At 41.0% G+C, this 20,023-nt stretch overlaps 2 protein-coding genes across 3 annotated transcripts in view; both read left to right on the plus strand.

The window, feature by feature from the left end:
* The first annotated feature begins 138 nt into the window (after positions 1–138).
* Positions 139–9,673, plus strand: LOC100880734 (venom dipeptidyl peptidase 4). 2 transcript variants are annotated; one of them, XM_003707715.3, is made up of 13 exons: positions 139–2,988; positions 4,891–4,954; positions 5,417–5,589; positions 5,865–5,939; positions 6,028–6,080; positions 6,150–6,346; positions 6,427–6,596; positions 7,048–7,148; positions 7,342–7,805; positions 8,002–8,281; positions 8,347–8,541; positions 8,615–8,775; positions 8,912–9,673. In XM_003707715.3, the coding sequence occupies exons 1-13, from the start codon at positions 2,974–2,976 to the stop codon at positions 9,226–9,228; spliced, it is 2,265 nt and encodes a 754-aa protein (XP_003707763.2). In that variant the 5' UTR covers positions 139–2,973; the 3' UTR covers positions 9,229–9,673. The 2 variants fall into 2 exon arrangements, with proteins under 2 accessions (XP_003707763.2, XP_012151165.2); XM_012295775.2 differs by lacking the exons at positions 139–2,988; positions 4,891–4,954; positions 5,417–5,589 and having other exon boundaries at positions 5,887–5,939; positions 6,012–6,080.
* Positions 9,674–18,848: 9,175 nt separating this feature from the next.
* Positions 18,849–20,023, plus strand: part of LOC100876449 (A-type potassium channel modulatory protein DPP6) — a 63,135-nt gene continuing 61,960 nt past the window's right edge. Inside the window, exon 1 of the mRNA XM_003707759.3 lies at positions 18,849–19,530. The gene's annotated coding sequence lies outside the window, so the exon portion shown is untranslated. The remainder of the gene's footprint in view (positions 19,531–20,023) is intronic.

Below are 20,023 nucleotides of genomic sequence, written 5' to 3' on the forward strand. Positions count from 1 at the left end.
GGACCTATAAGCTTGTGCTCGCTTCGTGTCCGGTACTTATAGCTTGGTCGCGAGGGTGGTGGGTTTTTGCACCCTCTCTCTTTCTCTCTTTCTATCTCTCTCTTCCTCTGTCTCTCTTTCCCTCTCTGTTTCTCTGTCTTTTCCGCTTAGCGATTTTGCGACTCGTGGCAACGAGTTATCGATCGATAGTTAAGGCGCCCACGAAAGGGCAGAAATATTCTGAATTACACACAACGTAGGTCGACTTTGGATCTGGATGCGAACGAAAGCGACGAATCATTTCAGCGACGTTGTTTGTTATTTTCGAAACATGACTGCTCTTTTGCATTCCGTTTTGGATTGACTCTCGCTATATTGTCAGCTTCAGACGCTCTTGGAGTTGCTCTACCATTAGCGTATGGGGATTCGTGGAGGTTATTGCAAAATCAACGAATAAATTTTTTCATTTTCCAAATGAGAATTAACTTTTCATATTTTTGGAAAACTTAATTTAATTATTGTAAATTTAATACTGTTGGAATACTTTCGTTCGCGCCTCTAGTAATATAACAGGAGTCTACTGTAGTTGGAAGGGTAAGAGCATCTTAAAACTTATCCAAGTTATGGAACCGGGCACAAAATACTAGTTGGTTAATGATACCAACAGACTATCAAAAGAATCAAGATGAAAAGTAACTCAAAGAACATAATTCCTGTATTGCATTTTATTGGAAACGTATAAGATCATAAATCGTATTCAAATATCGTATTGATCAGTACTCTGCTGTTCGAAAATGGTGAAACTACGGTCATCTTGTGGGCTCTGCTCAGGACTCCATCTCTAAATTCAATCGACCAATATTACGAGTGTAGTATATTGCATTTTTATTATTGCAATAAGTACTTTTAAATATCAATGATTTATCTATTAAAAAATTGACGAGGACAATGTTAATTTTACAGTTTGTAATTAATACGATCGCTGGTAACTTTTCTCTGTTCCCTAGTGAATGTTATACTACTACCATCTAGCGGTGTGCGACATAAAGCATAGGGTTGCATACGCGTAGGCGCCACAGAATTTCCTTATTTTATGACTTATCTGAAAGGTGACACTACTGATTAAGTAAAGTGCTATCACTGCATGTTTGGTATGCACCAGCTGTTGCAGGTGCATTTATGACGTCATCACGAGAATTCTAGTGGCTTACGTGTTCCGCTATGTTTGTCAATGACGTTTAATGGTGTCTACTTCTTTGCATATTTCATTTATTCTGTAATTGTTCGATTTGCAATTTTAACAACTTGCTACTCGTAATTTACTTTTTACAACTGGGTATTGGTAATGGACAATTAGCAACAGCCAATTGTAAGTTATTTTCCCGTTTTCAACTCTTTTACTATTTTTCAACTGGCAAGTTTCAATTTACAATTTCAACTTCCTGACTTCTAATTGTCATCTGTTAAAATAACCAATTCCATCTGCCAAGTTTTCATCTACTAACTTCCTGTTTCCGGATGTTTCGATCTCGGATCCGAACGAAAACAAGTTGGTCATAGTAATCGACCACTTCACAGAAACGTTCGAGCGATCTCTATTAGCAATATTCCCCGACCGACTGTTATAGCGATCCGGTTTAGAATACCGGAACAGCGGCCATTCAGCAATGATCGACTGATTGGTTTCGTACTGATGGAGGCTGACGATGCGAACGTCACATTGTGTATCCTCTTCTGAGTCTCGTCACGTGTCTTCTGTGTCGCGTTACACAAAAGATGATCGTGTGTACTGGAAGCCTTCGAGCGATGTTTCAAACCGTTTCGCGTCTCGACTTTGCTCTACAAACGTCGGTTCATGCGACATTGACCTAACCAGTTATCAATGATGCGTCCTTGCCTCCGAACATTGTCCGCCTCACAACTTTTAAAAAATACAGAGGCTACTCATGGGTTTTATATTACACAATTTAAGATACTTCTATATTGAGTTTTATCGAGGTAAATGCGTGTACTGATTTAACTTCAATTATCCACTTGTTCATTTTTCATCTCATTTCTAATTACGGAGTATGTGTACATCGTAAAGTGGACTACATTACAAATGAAATGAAGTCGTACACGCACTTCTTTCATTATATTGCCAGAGTTTGTGTGACCAGCGTTACACGCGAGTACATCTATCAATCACCATCGCATCTGTTTGAATAAATAATTAGTCATAAAGTCCCACCGAAAGCATCTATGTAAGCACACGTAAACTTTTCAAGAAAATTCGTATCTTTCGAATCTTTTTGTTATTACAAATACAGCGTTCAATGACTGAATCATAATTGAATGCTATGATACGATTAAGTAGATAAATAGAGATTAACCTAAAAGGATGATAACAGTGAGATAAGGGTCTCGAAATGACGAATCAAATGTTGTTTTTATTAAGAAGATCTCATTATCGCTTTTTTATCATGTCTTACACTTTATTTATCGCTCAATGGTTACTAGCGAATTGTGTTCACAAATAAATATTATTGACTGTGTAAATCGTGGACTTTTCGTTAGTTTAGTTAAGAATTTTTCTCCAAACATCACGCTCGTTTACACTATGTTCGTTACTACCTCAAAAAAGTCTTACAACGTTTGTTCACATAACACAAAAATCGCACGTCATAAAGAACGAAGGATCCTTGCAAAAATCACCGCGCACTGGCCACACTTTCTGGAGGATCTAAGAGGGTCAGGATCACCAAGATCGTTTCCTCGCGCCTTATCGTTCGGAATGAATCAAGCTAGAAAGGAGGAAAACGATGAGATACGGGTATGCCCCGTACTCGTTGTAAGAGGTGGGAGTGTTGATCGCTTCCAGCACGTCGGAAAAGTACGTGATGGATCAGTCTACGTGCGACACAGCCGTGATATCCATCGAGATCCGTCGATCTCTCGATCACCACTGAACCGAACCACGGGATCCCCGTCGACGGAGCCTGCCACGTGAACGTCATGTCGCGGATCGCGGTAGGTTATCACAATGCCACCTTCTTCTTCTTCTTCTTTTTATTGAATTTCTCTCACACATACCTGCAGAGGTCACTCCGTGACAATATATTCACCTCATATTTTTCTCTGCCATTATTATTTACGTACCATTTTGATTGTGTGCTATGTTCTAAATTATATTATTTTAAACGAAACATACTTGCGGAACTTTATAGGAACATCTTCCAAAAGTTGGATAAATTTTTCTAGTATTAAGAACAATGCAAGAGCCATACTGTTTTCTTTACCTTCCTGGCAATAATTTACTTATCGTGTTATAAATTCGTGGTATACGTTTATAGCAATCGTGCAGTAATAGTAAAAAGAACAGTATTTTAAACAAACATAGCAGGGTCATTTAGAGCCATAATTAAAATTTTACTTCCTGCATCGGACTATGTTTTCAAGTGATTGTACAAGCTGTATATACATATATGTACACGTAATGTAATGAAAGTACACGTTCTTGTGCAGCGTCCAAACGATACTTTGTCGATGAGACAATTACGAGGTAAACATCGATAATGCAAAAATTAACGTAATAACGTGTTCTAAAACGTTTCAACTTCATCTCCGAGGCTCTTTCAATTCGTCGAAATCGATTCGACAAGTTTTCTGGTGTGCTTCTATCGGTGTAAAAGTTTCGAAGGTTCGAAGCGTCTCGATTTATCGTCGACGATGCACACGTCGAAAACTCGGCGAAGAACGAGCAACCGGCCTCGTGAAACGCGAAAATACGACGAATTCGTGAGAAGGAGCAGCGGTAAATCGAGAAACGTTCGGTTGTAATTGTTCGACGACTATATATCAGTGAGCTGTTTCTATCGTTGAAAACTACTCGATGATCGTTCAAAAAATTCCACCCTTTCGACGTGTTCCGACGATCGAGGTGAAAACGTTTGGAAAATTGACCAATTTTATTAATTACTCGAGTAAGATTCAAGGTTACAGTAAGATTAAATAGGACTTTATTTAATTGGGTAACCTGCAAAGGTTTCGTTTATTGACACAAGTATTCTTTGCACTTCAAGACGTTGCAACTTATCGATTTTGTTTCTGTTACCTTTTCGTTTGCATATATTTTGAAATGCGGAATTTTAATTGCACGTGGGTAAATGTTCCTCGGGGATTTCAGTTTCTGAATGTATTTTTAGCTTATGATTTTAGTTTGCAGGTAAACAAATATGTTAATGGTCCTGGGAGAATTTTAACTTTAAAAAGATTAACCTAAATTCTTGAACTATAACTGGTTCTGTCCTAAATCAAGAATTGTAAGGCGGAGCATTTATAATGCACTTCTGCCAACAAACTCTTTCATCAGCTTTTCTCGAACGTTCATCAAGTTTTCATTTAAAAGATTCAAAGGTAAAAGTTGAAATCGTCAGAGCTCACCCTCCATGCAGACTGTCCATCTCGCGAACCGTTCCTCGTTAACACGAGGAAGGAGTTCCTTAATTTACGAGTCCTCGAGTCGTTGATCTCTTTTACTCTCTCGATCCCCGTACACCTTAGGAAACTCGGGTTTTGAGCTTTAAAACATGGCGGAAAGTTTGTCGGGCACGCGGAGATTTCCCAGACTCGACACTATCTTAACGAGCCTGGTCAGGAGTCAGCTGGTAATTTCGCGACAGCAATTCCGGAGGATTTTATAGCCGGCCAAGAAATTATCATCGTGATTCTGCGAAACTTTTATGCCTCGCACGTGTTCCCTTTTTCCGTTTCCGGCTAGAAAAGGAACGTACGTTTCTGCAAACGTTTTTCTTTCGCCTCCCTCTTCTAGCCGGTGAAAAAAAGGGAAGGATGGTCGGTAGAATTCTAAACACGCAGGGAATTTGTTTTTCTTCACGGGTCGCTTTTCAACGGCAACGAAATCTTTTGCAGGTACTGCTACAGCTGGTGTTGCTGCTGCACGGATCCTTGATCGTCCTTGTTGCCGAGAAATCCAGTAAGTAAGCCGTGCTCTCCCTTCTATCTTTCTTTATTTTTCCCTTCCTTTGGAAAGAGATAATCGCGCTTAGGTTAAGCTGCTTAGGGGCCGGACCTTGTCGAGATCTAGGGGAAACGGGCTAATACCGTTCGACGATTTCCGTTATTCGCCCCTCCGAGATAAGTTTAATTGTACTGCCGACTTCTTTGCGATGTTACCGATCGATAACTTCCGCCGGAACCACTTCATTCACGGTATATACGGATTCTTGAGTTTGGTCATTCGGAAATTTCGGGATCTGAAGAAGAATTTAATTGATAGACTAATCTACTAATCGAATAGTTGAAAATGAAAGTCTGTATTAACACCGAGTGCTTGATTTTCTGCATCCTTTATTTCCTCTCCCTAATATATTCATTGTTTATATTTACCTTCGCTATTGCAACCACCATCGAAAACTCAGTCGTTTTTGCAACGCAGAAGTTCCATTAAGTTTGGAAGAAGCGTTCAGCCAAAGTTTCCGACCGTACAACTTCAACGGTACCTGGAGAACGGACAATGACATCCTTTATTCTGATAACTCTACCGGTGACGTTTATTTGTTCGATGTCACGACAAACACCAGAAGACTGCTTTTCGAGTCGTCGTTGTTGGTAAGATAATCTTTCATTCTGTACCGCAGTTGCACAATATATTTTAATAATCACAACTGCACGTGTTAAATTTTGCTGTGATCATGAAAAAGGTGTTCAAAGTATCTTCATAGAAGATAAACAGAATAAAAATTGATATCCAATCGAATTTCTTATCGCTTCTTAATCTGTATTAGGTTTCGTATCTCGCTTATCACCTAATACTTATTTCATATAATAAAATGTAATTTAAAGAATATTCCCGATCTTAAGGATTTGTAATAATTTCTTCGTAGGCCAATTACACCAGCCCCACGATCGTCCTTTCTTTCGATAACTCCAAGGTTCTGATCGGTCATGATTACGTTAAAGTGAGTATCGTTCGTTCACGCTGAATACTACTGCAGTTAAATGCAATTTTTAAACAAATTAAAAATTGAAAGACAAAATGTTTTCTAGGGGTTCAGGTACTCTATGTACCAGAGGTTTGACGTGTACGACATTGATAGCGGGTATGCTTTTCTATTTAAGATTCAAGCGTGATTTTTAACAGCCTAATGATAAATTAATTAACTTCGCAGAACCATTACGAATATTTCAAACGGCGACCGTCTGTTGCTTGCAAAATGGTCACCGGCTAAGAACGCGTTGGTCTACGTACGCGAAAATGATATTTATTATAAAGATTTCTCCGACACGAATAGCCAGGAACGTAGATTGACCCACACTGGTAAACCCGGAGTTGTTTTTAACGGTATACCTGATTGGGTCTACGAAGGTGAGTCGAAGCTAGATTCTTGGAGTAACGATATGAAGTATAAAATTTAATCAGGTTGATGAAAAAAAATTGATTCGCAGAGGAGGTATTAGCTTCCGCGTCGGCTCTGTGGTTCTCACCCGATGGTAAACACCTTGCTTTTATTACGTTCAACGACACCAATGTGAAGGACATCGTGATCCCGAAATACGGGACACCAGGAGGGATCGTGTATCAATATCCTTTGGAAGAGAATATCAAGTATCCGAAGGTAATTCAAAATAAGGGAGTAATTTATCCGGTCTACAATTACAATTTTGTGTAACTCGAATGGTTTCAAAGTGTTAGGATCTGCAGAATTAGGAGAATTCCCTATTCAATAAAAATGAAAGGGTTAGACACGTAGTCACACAGAACTGGTTAAATTGTTTTATGTGTAAGCCAATTTGTTCGACGACAGGGTCGTTAAAGGAACAGATTACGAAACTACCCTTACAGCTTTCCTGCGGTTTTAAAAGGGGATGAAAAGGGTTATCTCGCTTTTAACCTCGGTCTTCCTCGCCGAGTAACCGTTTTCTTGTATCGACACGATCAATGTTCTTTATTCGATACTTACGGGTTTCAATCTTCCCATAAAATTATTCATGCGGTTTCTAAAAATACCTTAGAATATTTTAAGAAATTCGTCTACGATTTTAGAAGTGAAATTATTGTATTTGCAGGCTGGCAGTCCGAATCCAGTTGTGTCTTTAAACCTCATTGATTTGACCAATTCATCTTCTGAAATAATTAATCTTCAGCCACCTATTGATTTTGTTGGTGTGTGAGTATTTACGATATGCAAGATTTTTGTTACTATTCTTCAGTTTTAAATTGCTCAAATTCTGACTTCCAAATTCCTAATTTCTTCGAAAGTCCCTGTTTCCCAGCTCCGAAGTCCACAGACTTAAGAATTCCAAGATCGACCCAAAGAGATTTCCAAGTTCCTAATTTCAGTTAAAATCTCCGTTGAACAGAGACAATATCATCTACACGGTAAATTGGAGGAACAGTGAGCAGGTGGTAGCAACTTGGACGAATCGTGTTCAGAACAAAGCAATGTGGGTGTTTTACGATACTCAAGGTAACGCCAATCACGTCCACCGCGACGAAGAAATACAAGGTTGGCTTCGTATTCACCCTCCTTTCTACCACAACCAGTACGTTATTATACTGGAGGCTCGGCACATTGGTTCGGTGCGTGGAAAATTTCTTCATCCGATGAGATACGAGTACAAAAACGGAATACTCACTAACGGAATTGATTTAACCCCTAAAAGGGGCGAGGTTAATGCCATGTTGGCTGTCGACCATATCAGGGAGAGACTTTATTACTTAGCGACGTTGCTCGAGTATCCATCGGAAAGACATTTGTATTCGGTGCAGTTGGATGGTACCGGAGAACCAGTTTGCCTATCTTGCACTCGAGTTACTCCCGAAGGTGATTTTCTACGATTCACGACCCTAATCAGAACGCATTATTTCATTCATTATTGCATTAGCACATTCATATTATTTCAAAGTGCAGTTTGATGACATATGCAAGAGTATTACAAAATGACATTTATGGTTCATCAATCATGAGCTTAAAATTATTAAGCTTTTACAGTTAATTTTTTAAAATAATGTTTAAACAGGGAACATGTGCCAGTACGCGCACGCCTACTTTTCTACGAGCGCCTCGAACTATGTGTTCATCTGTTCTGGACCAGATCCATTGACAGTCCAGATATTCAACGCAGATCGCGGGTTTTTGTATCTGTGGGAAGGAAACCAAGATCTTAGAGAAAGACTCGCTAGCCGTGTTCGACCAATTATTTCTAAAAAAATTATTAGGACAGAGTTCGAAAATACGATTAAATTATACCTCCCACCTGATTTTAACACAACTCAAAAGTATCCCTTGTTGATCAACGTGTAAGTACTGCAAATACTTTATTACCATTCGTAGTATCATGTATATTAATATTTATCCCTTGTAGTTATGCTGGACCGAATACAGCGAAGTACACGGACGAATTCTCTTATGGATTCGAGTCGTACATGGCGGCTAACCGAAATGTCATTTACGGCTATATAGATGGTAGAGGATCGGCTAATAAAGGAACTTCGTCCCTGTATACGATTTATCGGAGCCTTGGCACTGTGGAGATCGAGGATCAAATCGCCACCACCGAGTACTGTCATTTCTTTCGTTAATTTATCCTCATTAATTTTTCCGCTTTAATACATTTCTAATTCGACGAACAGGGAAATGTTGAGGCGATTCCCGTGGATCGACCGGAACAGAACTGCAATATGGGGTTGGAGCTACGGTGGTTATGCCACATCTATGGTGTTGGCTACTGACAAACAGTCAGTTTTCAAGTGCGGCATATCGGTTGCACCTGTGACCTCCTGGATTTATTACGGTAACCTGGACAATTCAATAATCGCTTAAATATCCACGCAAATAATTATAGTCATCTAAGAATCTCTTATCTCACGATAATCATGTTTCAAACATGTGGGACATTGTAAGAACAATGTAGTACGGTCTGTTCACAGATTCCATTTACACAGAGCGTTTCATGGGATTACCAACAGCCGAAGATAATCTGAGAGGTTACAACAACTCCGACGTAACCAGGAAAGTGGAAGGAATTCGAGGGAAAAAATATTTGCTGATACACGGAACCGGGGACGATAACGTGCATTATCAACAATCCATGGCTTTGGCCAAGGCTTTGGAGCAGAACGACATTCTGTTTGAACAGCAGAGTTACCCTGACCAGGCACACGATTTGGGCAGTGTCACTCCTCATCTCTATCACACCATAAATCGATTTTTGAGCAAATGTTTGGGCTATTCGGAAAAAGCCTGACCCCGAAGACTTGTCGCATTATCGAGTAAAAAAGTCACCAGTTAGATAAAAGCTGGGCTCGTTCAAGAATATACTTTATGGATCCCTGTGGACTAAAGAACTCCGGCCATTTTACTTTTTGTGAAATGGATTCTATTTAATTAGCGGGCGAACAAGTCTGCTGAAATGTGTGGATGCCATTATAAGCAATAAGTATTAATTATTTAAAGTACGAGTTAACAACTGCCTAATTCGTGGTTCCTAATTAAATAAATTTTGGAATGTTTGTACGGAAGCGAAGCGCAGAGTTGTTTCTGAAAACAATGTGAGCTTCGTTTTGATACAGTTTAGACGTTAATTCTGTTAATTGTGCGTGAAATAGTTTTTATGTAAAAATTTTGTATCGGGTGTAGTCTGAATTCGGGTGAATTGTATATGTACTAAATAAAATAAGCTAGAAATCGTAGGGTGTGTCAGAGATAAAGTTTCTGTCACTTAAGAGTTTATAAAACAAAAATCCGAAGTGGAATTTCGATTGAAAATTGTCGACACGAAAGGTTAAATGGCACGTTGTTTGCGAGAGTGAAATTCTTGAACAACGCGAATGTAAATTTCGTCGGTTCACGTAGAATAATATATCGAGCGGCGATTAAACAGCAGATTTCACGATCGCTGATGCGACAACGCTCTCTTTTCAACAGTATTTTCACATTTTCACATCTGCCCTCGGCAGTTGTCCGCATTTTTTGGTCGGATTGAGTTAACATCGGGACCGAAACGTAAAACGCGTTAGCTGTCGTTCGTCGAACGGAACTATCATCGAAAATTCAACGCTCAGGGGACCTTTTTTATTTTCACGATAGCGTGAATTTTCAACTTGAATTTCTTTCAATTAGCTTTTTCAAATATACATGAAAAAGGAAAGGAGCATTGATTCGTGATTAATATTCTACTCTTACGCTCGACATGATTCATTTATTTATGTTCGCATTTTTCGACGATGACTATGGAAATGTACTCTGTTATCGGATTTCCAGATATGAAACTTTTTCAATTTTTCACAGATATCGGTTCTAGAGAAATACTTGTCAGTTTCTTATTTTTGATGGACAGCGACTATTTTTTGAAATTGGTCTAACAGATTTCTAACCCATGAAAAATTCATGTGCCTTCGGGAGCCGTCTATGGATGTATTGAAAAGATGGCATATTGCTTTTATTCTCCTTTCGCTCTCAATTTGTTACCGTTCCGCATGGGCAAGCCTACGCGTTCGATGCCAGCTCGATCAGCCGTTCCGGTCAAAGGGACTTTTGTGAAATTTAATCAGCTGGTTCGTGTCGTTCTTCCGCATCCGGTGAACGTCCACCCCCGTCCCACGGTCCTCCAACTCGGTGACCTGGAATCTCGAGCCCGAGGGAAGAAAAATTCAGCGGATGAAGAACGCGTGTTACACCGTAGAAAGTTTCTCTCGAATTCCTTCGCGTTTCCAGTTTCGCTTGCATGCAATAGACGATACCAGCCTTTAGAATTATCGAGAGGGGCTCAGACGCGAGCATATCTACAAAGAGATTTTTTCGAACATCCCTATTTCAAAATTTCAGCACAAAAGAGACCTGCATTTCATTTTTATCGCCTCAGAAATTATTTTGCATTCACTTATAAGTGGCTATGTTCGCAAGAATTCGTGTACTATCGAATCGATTTAAATTTAAAAATAGCGTGTGCAAAGAAATTTCGATTAGAGCGAAAGATAGACGTATTAAATATAGTTACAACGGAACAAGAAGAAATTGTTCGAGTATCAAAATTGTAGGTTGTTTCTCGACGTCTTTATCGCGAGACAACATCGTTTTACCCACGCGAGGTTATTCGACGATCGTCGGGTGAACTGGGCTAAGGACTCCTTGTTATCCCTGCACATCCTGACGGCTTGAACGCTGCTTTAATAACCGGAGAACATCGCAAAGGACGAGTTGGCACGCGATCTCGAACGTTCCGACTGATTTACTACCGAGAATTGTTCCACGAGCTAGTCGAGGCCGATTCAAAAATTGTTTGACCATCGTCCAACGAGAACGAACGATTTGGAACGCGTTAAGTTCGCTGGGGTCGTCGTTGACATACGGGAACGTTGCATACGTTCAACAACACACAGTCGTTAAATGTAAGTGCATCGAATATAAATCCATCTTTGATTCGGAGACCAGGACAATCGTAAATTTTACCATCAAACGGGACCTCGTTTAAAGTGCCATTGTATTTTACGTGACCTATAATTAACTACTTAACACGTGAGCCGCTATATGTGGCAGAAACCTAACTTTCATTTGCTTTTCGGCGCATTTATATTATATAACGATTCTCGTTATATTGCCACGAGTGGTAATATGGTTTATTTAATTAATACAAAATTATTATTATAATGTGGTTACATCATCAAGCTATTGATTTAAAAAATTCTATCTCTATCCATTTCTTTACAAAACACGAAAACCCAATACCTCAAACGAACATTACAAAGTCGAATGGCATAAAAAGTGACCCGGAAGCTGGAACAATAACTGCTCCGTTTAAAAGAAGGAAAAAAGGAAGGGATGGGAAAGAAAGATAGAGATAGTAGAGAGGGGGCAAGAATGAAAGGGTACAGTCAGGAGTAAATCTGTCGTTCACAGGGAACTTTAGAAACTTCAAAATCTACTAATTTGGTGATGTGGGAATTTGGAACATTTGGATACTTGGAAATTTGGAAATTTAGGGATCTGAAAATTTGATAACTTACGGGCATGAAAATTTGGGGACTTGGAAAATTTGGGAATTTGGGAAATTGGAAATTTGGAAATCTGAAAATTTGAAGATCAGCATTTTACGAATTTTGGGATCCGAATATTTGAAACTTTGGAGATTTGAAAATGTGCTTGCTGGAACTTTGCAGATTCGGAAATTTGCAATAATTCCACTCGAAGATGATGAAATTGTAAAAATCCCAAGGACCCAAATTTCGGGAGCTATCCAAAGAAGCCTCTCAAACGTCTTTTCTATTTTTAAGAGATTTGTTCTCGACTGTACGAGTTAACAGAGCCTGTAGGAACTAGACAAAAGGGAGCGGAGTCTATTTCCCGCGTTGAAAGTGTTCCTGTTGGAACCGACCAGTAACGTGGCGGCACAGGGTGCGAGCCATTGTCAACCCTCAGCTCGGGGGTTGTTTAACAATGGTCCTCCAGTGTCGGCGACGCTTTTCATCGCGCGTAAACGCTATCGGTGACGCGAGTACCGATCTTCGTGTTCCGTGAAATGAGAGAAAGAGACTACCGGATACCATCTCTGGCTTCCGCACACTCTGCAGCCAACGGGGGATGACAAATCGATGCTTGTTTCGTTGATCGTCGAGATTTGCATGCGACTAGGATTGTTTAACCCGAATGCTCCACGGTTGGACAACAGGGATGCTCGTGGGACGAATTTTCACGCTTCGCTGCTTGACTTTTGTTGAACGATCCTTCGGAGAATAGGGTGCGCATGTGTTATTGAAAAATGTCTCTCTGAAAGAGGTTAGATGTGTCGTAAGTTCGCGATGAATTGCTAGCTCAGAACGCTTTCTTGTTGTTGTTGCTCTCTGCGGTTTGAGGGATTCTTATTCAGGTAAGGATTTGGATGCTATCAGGAAGGATGCAATTTATACCCTTTGCCAGAATATTGCTACATGCTATGTCAAGAGTCTTGCATTTTAGATTGTGTTCAATGTACTAACTTTCACCAGACCTATTCAAATGATCAGATTTCAAATGTCCAACTCCCCTAAAAAATTGAGAGCCTGTAGACTTCGGCAAACAATTAAAATTGCAATACTAATTCGAGGTGGGAAATTGAAGTGCCAAATTAAAAATTTAAATCTCAATATTCTGACCGATCTACTATCTACACGCGTACCATCTACGATGTTATGCTTGACGGTGTAGTTCTCTTCGTGAAGTTTGAAAAGTTCGAACAAATTCGAGAACGTACTTCTAAAGTTGGAAGAAAATTTGAGAATACTATTTGGAAGCTTTCAAGCCTTTTCAAATATTCATGAGAGTCTACCGGTATCTTCCATTGACGTTTGTAGACGTTCTACCGATAATTCTGATCGATCCTTCAAGAATACTCGAAGATGCGGAAGACAATTTTAAGTTAAAAACAAAATTATCAACCGTAAGAACTTTCGATAATTTCACGATTGCACACGAAGTGTTAATTAGTTTTCGAGTGCAAGAAAAATCCTTTTTCTTGAAAGCTGAAGATTGCGAAAGAGTAACGTTGTTCTCCGAGGGTTGCACGGAAGTCTAAGCCGTAGGGTTTATAGTTCAAGGTTGGCTATCTCTGTTCCAGGATAAAGGAATCGGCGTAATTGATGGCTCGCTATCACGCCATTCGCGATAATTCGTGATCCAGGTGAATTTTACTCGGCACCTAGATTCCCTTTGGTGTCTTCTGTTCTTCCTCGGCTTGGAACACGGACTTCCGGTGTGTCACGCGATCTCGTTTCTTCATTGATCGACACTTCAAAAAAATACTTACCCAATAATTTTATCATAACCCGGTATATTTAATCTTTAATTACAAATGCAGGATTAATGTGCACAGTTATATTTGACAAAATACAAGAATTCGGTTGATATATCATTATGTGAAAGGATCTGGTGTTAAACGCTCGTAAACTAATCGCGGAGGGCTGTTTGTTCAGGAAGCGGCGTCGAAGAGTTCGACTGCTTTGAAAGGGTAGAATAAAGTTTAGCGGGTTCGAAAGTTTCTCAAGATTGAAAACCATCAGGGTGGAGCCACTCAGGAGATTAAAAAAAATTCGGGAACACGATTTAACGATCCGCTTCTCGATAATTCCTCGCGTCTCATCCACTTTAGGGCTCCATTAATTTCCATAATATAGGAAGAACGCAAAATCCGGCGTTTAGCGTTGTCCGTCATAATCGAAGGAACAAAAGATTTATACCAAAAGTTTAAATTCGAAAAGTAACTGTATGGTCTTGATAGTGTAAGATGTAATGTCTGACCACACCTGAACATTTCTACTGTGGTCACTGTGGTAAATTTCGACTTTTCCAATAAATATCTGCCCGTAATAAATTTGATTGCAACTTTTACGATTGTAAAATTGTCGGCCATGACAAAATACCTACCCCAGTAGATATCGTTCGATTCTTAAATTGCGTTCTTACAGGCTGAACTTCGAGGGTGAAATTCCGAAGAAAAAGTTTCGAGGAACCGTTCCTCGTCGTTGACCTCCGCGTTTCTTGACCGAATTTGTCTGGGCCGAAAGATCGATCTGGCCACAAAACGAGAGTTTTTTCTACCGAGAATACACCACCATTCCGAGCGGAATGGAAACATTTTATCTTGAGAGACCGTGGTCGATTTATTCCGTTCGGGAATAAAGGTCGATCGAGTTTAGGAGATACCGATTCACCGTCAAGATTATAAATCTTCGCTTGAGCGTTGTAATTGATAAGATTTTACACCTGTCGTATTGTTTAATTTACATTATAAATGTAAATCATAAACCTTGCGACAAAATTATGAAAATTCAATCGCAAATTAAACTCGTCAACATCAACCGGTTGTAAATTGCGGTAACCCCAATATTCAGTTTACCAAAACTGGTTTTTCTCGTAAAAACATTATTTTATATATCGATAAAAATCGATAATTTGCACGTGCGTGCCTGTGGAAACGATTTCGGGGATCTGAAATTTTGTTCTCCGCCAAGGTATCCGTATATAAAATTGACTCAAAAATGCTGGACACGTTTCCAAACGGTCCGGTCGAAAAAATTTCGTGAAATTCCTGTCGATTTTTGTGGATGAGAAATTTTGTCGTCGGTCGACGCGACGGTAGCGTTTAACGAACAACGGAAAAGGTCAACGCCGACAACGGCCGATGGATTAATTGAAAAATCGTCGGGGGCGAACATTTTACCGGCCGATTGTAAAATATATATTTTACAGTGAGCTTCGACAGCACGATCTCCGTAACGCGAATCCACCCGTTCTATTGTTCTCGTTAATTTTTCACTGACCTCCATTTTTTTCGTCGTTAAACCCCCATAGATAGTGCCCAACACCGCCCAGCGAAATTACATTTCCAATGCTGTTTTTTCTACGATCTGTATCCTCCACGAAATACAGTTGGAGAAACAACAAATTGTATTTTTCAATTCTTCATCCAATATTGGTATTCTTTAATACCTTCAAAAATTCTGTCGCGTGTTCTAATTTTTCAATTTAATTCAAAGGTAGTGTCATACATTTTTAATTTTTAACAAGGATGGTGTATTTTTCTATTCTTTAAATTTGCTGCCTGTGTTTCTCTTTCTTGGTGAAAATTGTTCTCAACGAAGACAAAAAAGATGGACCGAGCATTTCGCCGCTAAACCTACCCGTACTTTGTTTCAGGCGAAAATAAAGTAAAGCAAACAACCAGGCAAAGAAGAATAAGGTTCTTTGTTTCGACGTTTTCTGCTCTATGCGGTATCATCCTTTTTCTACTTGCAAATATTCCTACTTCCTTCTTCGTACATGAATGCAACCCCGAGCAAATGCTACTCTTTTTTTCCAAAAAAGTGTTACCAGATCTATAAACGTGAAAGATTTATAATCTTCTTAAGCCTTTTACATTAATAATTTCTAAAGATCAGCCAGGCAATATTTTGAGAGAAAATAAAAAATCGTAAAAGATGGAGTATGTTTCTGGTAGTTCAATCGATTGTGAAATTTCCCAGTCATTTACATTTGACAAAACACAACAGTTTTGTAGTAGGTGGATTGTTTAATGTAACATATCTGCAACACGATGCAACGAAGGGTTAATGGGTTAACGAAGCAAACATGCTACTACCAGCAAATGGCGAATTCCTCGAGCGTTAAGGGGTGAAATTCCAGGGATTGCTTTCTGTGCTCGCGAAAATACGCAAGTTTCGAATAACCGCGACACGGATCCCATTGAAATCTAATCCCATGGAGGCTCGATACTCGTCACGGAAACTCGACGCCTCGTTCGATTTCCGCTGGTAAAAAAGTATCGTTAGAGGATGTTATTGGACGAGAGGGGAGTCAGAAATTCTATCGATCTATCATCTAATATGAAACTTCACATACGGTGTTCCCCAAATCCCTACATCTTCAAATTCCCAAACTTTTAATTCGACAAATCCGTTCGAATCCCGATATTAAAAAATCTGTAGGTTTAAAACGAATCGGGATATGCAGAGAAGAGAGCCAGGACATTTTCACCTCTTAGCCCGTTTGGTCACGCAAAATGGAAAGTCGTGGCATCGATTCCCGTGCACCACGAACCTGGAGACGTTGCATGCGCATCCTTGACTCCGACAACCTTTCTGCTTCCGGGGTCAAGGACGCCAGGTGCGAAAGATTAATCGCGCGCGAAAGTTCGCGGCCGAAGGCTCCTGCGATATCGCGAAGGTTGTAGATCCAGCAACGAGATCAAGGAAAAAGGTCTCGATGCTAATTATTCTGCGGGAATTTTGTTCGAGTAGATAAATCCGTTGGCGCAGAAATTTTTAATACGCCATGCGGTCATTGACATTAATTCGATAAAATTGTTAAGAAACATTAACACTGAGTCTTCGATTATTAATACATGATTAAGTGTGAGAGCTGCTAAATGTAATAACCTTTCTATGATATCTAAAAGCTTCATCTCCCCGTCGACATTTTCCCTAGCTTATGTCTCTCGAGGTTAAAAGAGTTCCAAGTATCTCATTTCCAACGATCTGTTCATTCTCAGCGAAGGTTATGCTCGAGAATAAATTTGTCGGCCGTTGACAACTCGATATTTATGATTGATCGAAAAGAAGTGAAAATAAGAAAAGGTATAGTCAAAATGGTGGTGGCCTTGGATATACGTCTGGCGTAGAAATCTTGATTTGCGGCACGATCGCATTGTTATGCTAATAATATTCTGCCGCGGGCTGCGATAAAGGTTTTCACGAGTCGAGCCGCGAGTTTCTTGGCAATCGCATTACAGATGACAATAAAGATAGACGACGAGCGAAAATAGGGAATCCGTGCTTCATCGAAATGGCTACCGGCCCGAAATGTCGCGTCCGGCCTAACAGTCACTTAAATCGAACTTCAACCCTCGTGCTTGCACGATTTATGCTGATTCCGAACGGTAGATAGCTGCCCCGGAATTTACCGCGGTAAACTTGTATCCCTCTCCGTAATTACGTTTTAGAACACATCGAGAAAATAGTGATTTTCCACAGGATTTATAGTTGTTAATATTTAACGAAGGACAACTGCAAACAAAAGAGACGTTGCAACGCGTGGAGAGACAATGGTGCACTTGAAACGGATTAATAAAATATTTGCAAAGTTTAAACGATTGAAACATTAATTGTCACCGACGAGAACGGGCATCACGATAAATCACGTTGAAATATTAAATATTTTAATAGAAATAATTATAATAGCCGTACGTTTTATAGAATGTACACTGGGTTCTGATAAATATACTTGTATTTTTGCAGCGTCCGAGTTTAATTAAATTTCAAGCTGCTGTCCTGATGCTCGATAGGTTATATTATGTGGACAGCTTTGATCCGAGAACGGATTTTCTCTGGATCTTCGGATCGATGAAAAAGAGGACAAAAGCGAAGAGAAAATTTTTGGCTAAAAATACCGTGTACTATTGTAAACAATGTGGTGAACCGTTAGAGTGTCGAGCGAAATCGAGAAACCGGAGTAAAAATAAAATTCGAAAGAACGTCGAAACGCAGAAATAAACTGTGTGACAGCTATGTGTCCAGGAGGAATTGCGAACAATTTAGATACATACGAGTGAAATATTGAAACTGCGACGGAAGGTACGAGACGATGTAAACGAAAAAGTTTCCGTTGCTTTGATGGGAACACCCGGACTATGGAAAAAGAAGAATATGGTTTTTGAAAGCAGCGTTGAAATTGCAAGAGATCGAAGACGAGGAACAAGGACGATATTGTTGAGAAAACAACGATGGCGCAGGGTGGAGGACGCATTTTGGAGAACTTTGAAAAAGTGGAAATCTCCGTGAAGAGAATATTTGGAATTCGAAGAAAAATAGTGAGAAACGAAATGAGATGCGATAACGGTTCGCCGAATACATTACGAATATAAATTTTAATATTTCCTGTGGGAAAAATCGCCACGATCGGGAACCACGATCAGAGATTAGCGGTAAATAAGGGAATTGGAAAAAGTTTGGAAAACCGCTAATAGTCTTGGACAAATAAACAAGCCGAAAATGCCTCTCGGACGAGAGCCTGGGCGAAACAAGTAGCTGAACCGAATACCAAAGACCGCGAAGCACAATCAAAGAAAGCTGGCTTATCAAAGAAAGCATCGCAATAGCTCGAGCAGAAAGCAGAAGAGCGAAGAAGGGTGCAAGTTGTAGGTAGAACGGGGGGTGTCGTTCGAAAACACGAGCACCTCTATCCCGCTGAAGAAAGGAAGCATCGAGAAAGCGAGAGGGTTGCAACGGGCGTAGAGACAGGGAAGGGAAACTGCGTCGACGAAGAGGGCGCGTGTCGCGGGAGGGAGGAACGAGGAGGGCGGAGGGGTTCGAGGGTGAGGAGGTTAGGTTAGGAGGGCCAAAAGAGAGAGGGGTGTAACGGGTGGGACGGATGCGTAGAGGGCGATTCGAAAGAGAAAGAGAGATTCGATCGCGAGGAGTAAGAAAGAAACGGCGGCTGCTCGGGGCGAAGAGGGAGCGCGATAGGAGGGAGGGCAGGAGGAGAGCGAGGCTGCGGCGTAGCCTCAGTGCCGGCGCAGTGGCCGGGCCATCGTGTCCTGTGCCTAGCTTTCCGTGCTCTCTTTTCTCCGATCCTGTTCGAACGTCGTCCACGGTATCCCCAGGGACGCGTCGTCCTCTCTTTTCTACGGTGCGCTGAATCCCGAGGACCCTCGAAATCCGCCGCGTTCGCGACCACCGAGTGTTTCGTTCGTCCGGGATGAGAATCGTCCTCGTCGGATGTGATGCGTTGTCGTGACACTCGCGGAGGTCCTGCCGCGTAGGACCTCTCTCTCCCCCGGTGCTACTTGTCCAACTGGTGATCCTTTCACGTGGACGATCCTCGTTTTTCTTCGCCCGATCGTTGTCGAGGTGGCTGGTTAGCGGGAAACGGACAGGACGAGCGGAAGAGGAAGGACACCCTGCCGGGCAGCTGCCGGGAGGATCACAGAGCGAAGAGGTGGGAGCCATGCCGCCCGGGCGAGCTTCCCTCGAGGTAGCCAGGATCGTCCAGCATCCCTGTCCTTCTGGTCGCCTCTGTTGAGGTAAGACGTGCCCCTTTTTTCCTTATTTAGCCGACTAACCACCTCTCGTCGACCGGCTGCACTGCGACGCGGACCTCGATGTTTTCGATACTCCTCCTCGAGGACTCGGTCGATCTGACAGTGCACGAACGAGATGACACTCGAGTTTCAAAAGGTTCTGTTGAACCGATGCCTCGTTTAGAGGCTGATCAAACGATCCTAGTGCCTCTTCATAGGTTAGGACCTTTCGGCTGAAGGGTTCTTCAACGATCTGGAGCTTAGGGCTACCTACGTGTGTCGTTTGGACAAGGTTCACGATGTTCTTCGGCGTTAAACACGTGCGTGATTCGAATGACCGTGCTGTTTGGGGAATTTGGATTTCTCTCGGTTGGATTATAGTGATGTTGCGTATCGAATTTTGCTAGGGGTTCTCAGAAGCACTCGTGAATAGGTTAAGTCCTCGGGACCTTGCGGTTCAGTGTGGATATACCTGTTTTCCGGCTTTCAGTGAGTT

This window comes from Megachile rotundata, chromosome 11 (assembly GCF_050947335.1).
Source record: "Megachile rotundata isolate GNS110a chromosome 11, iyMegRotu1, whole genome shotgun sequence".
NCBI lineage: Eukaryota > Metazoa > Arthropoda > Insecta > Hymenoptera > Megachilidae > Megachile > Megachile rotundata.

Coding starts and splice junctions, on each gene's coding strand:
- LOC100880734 (XM_003707715.3), top strand. Junction 7,149..7,341: donor CCTATTGATTTTGTTGGTGT/GTGAGTATTTAC, acceptor TCCGTTGAACAG/AGACAATATCATCTACACGG. Junction 8,542..8,614: donor GATCAAATCGCCACCACCGA/GTACTGTCATTT, acceptor TTCGACGAACAG/GGAAATGTTGAGGCGATTCC.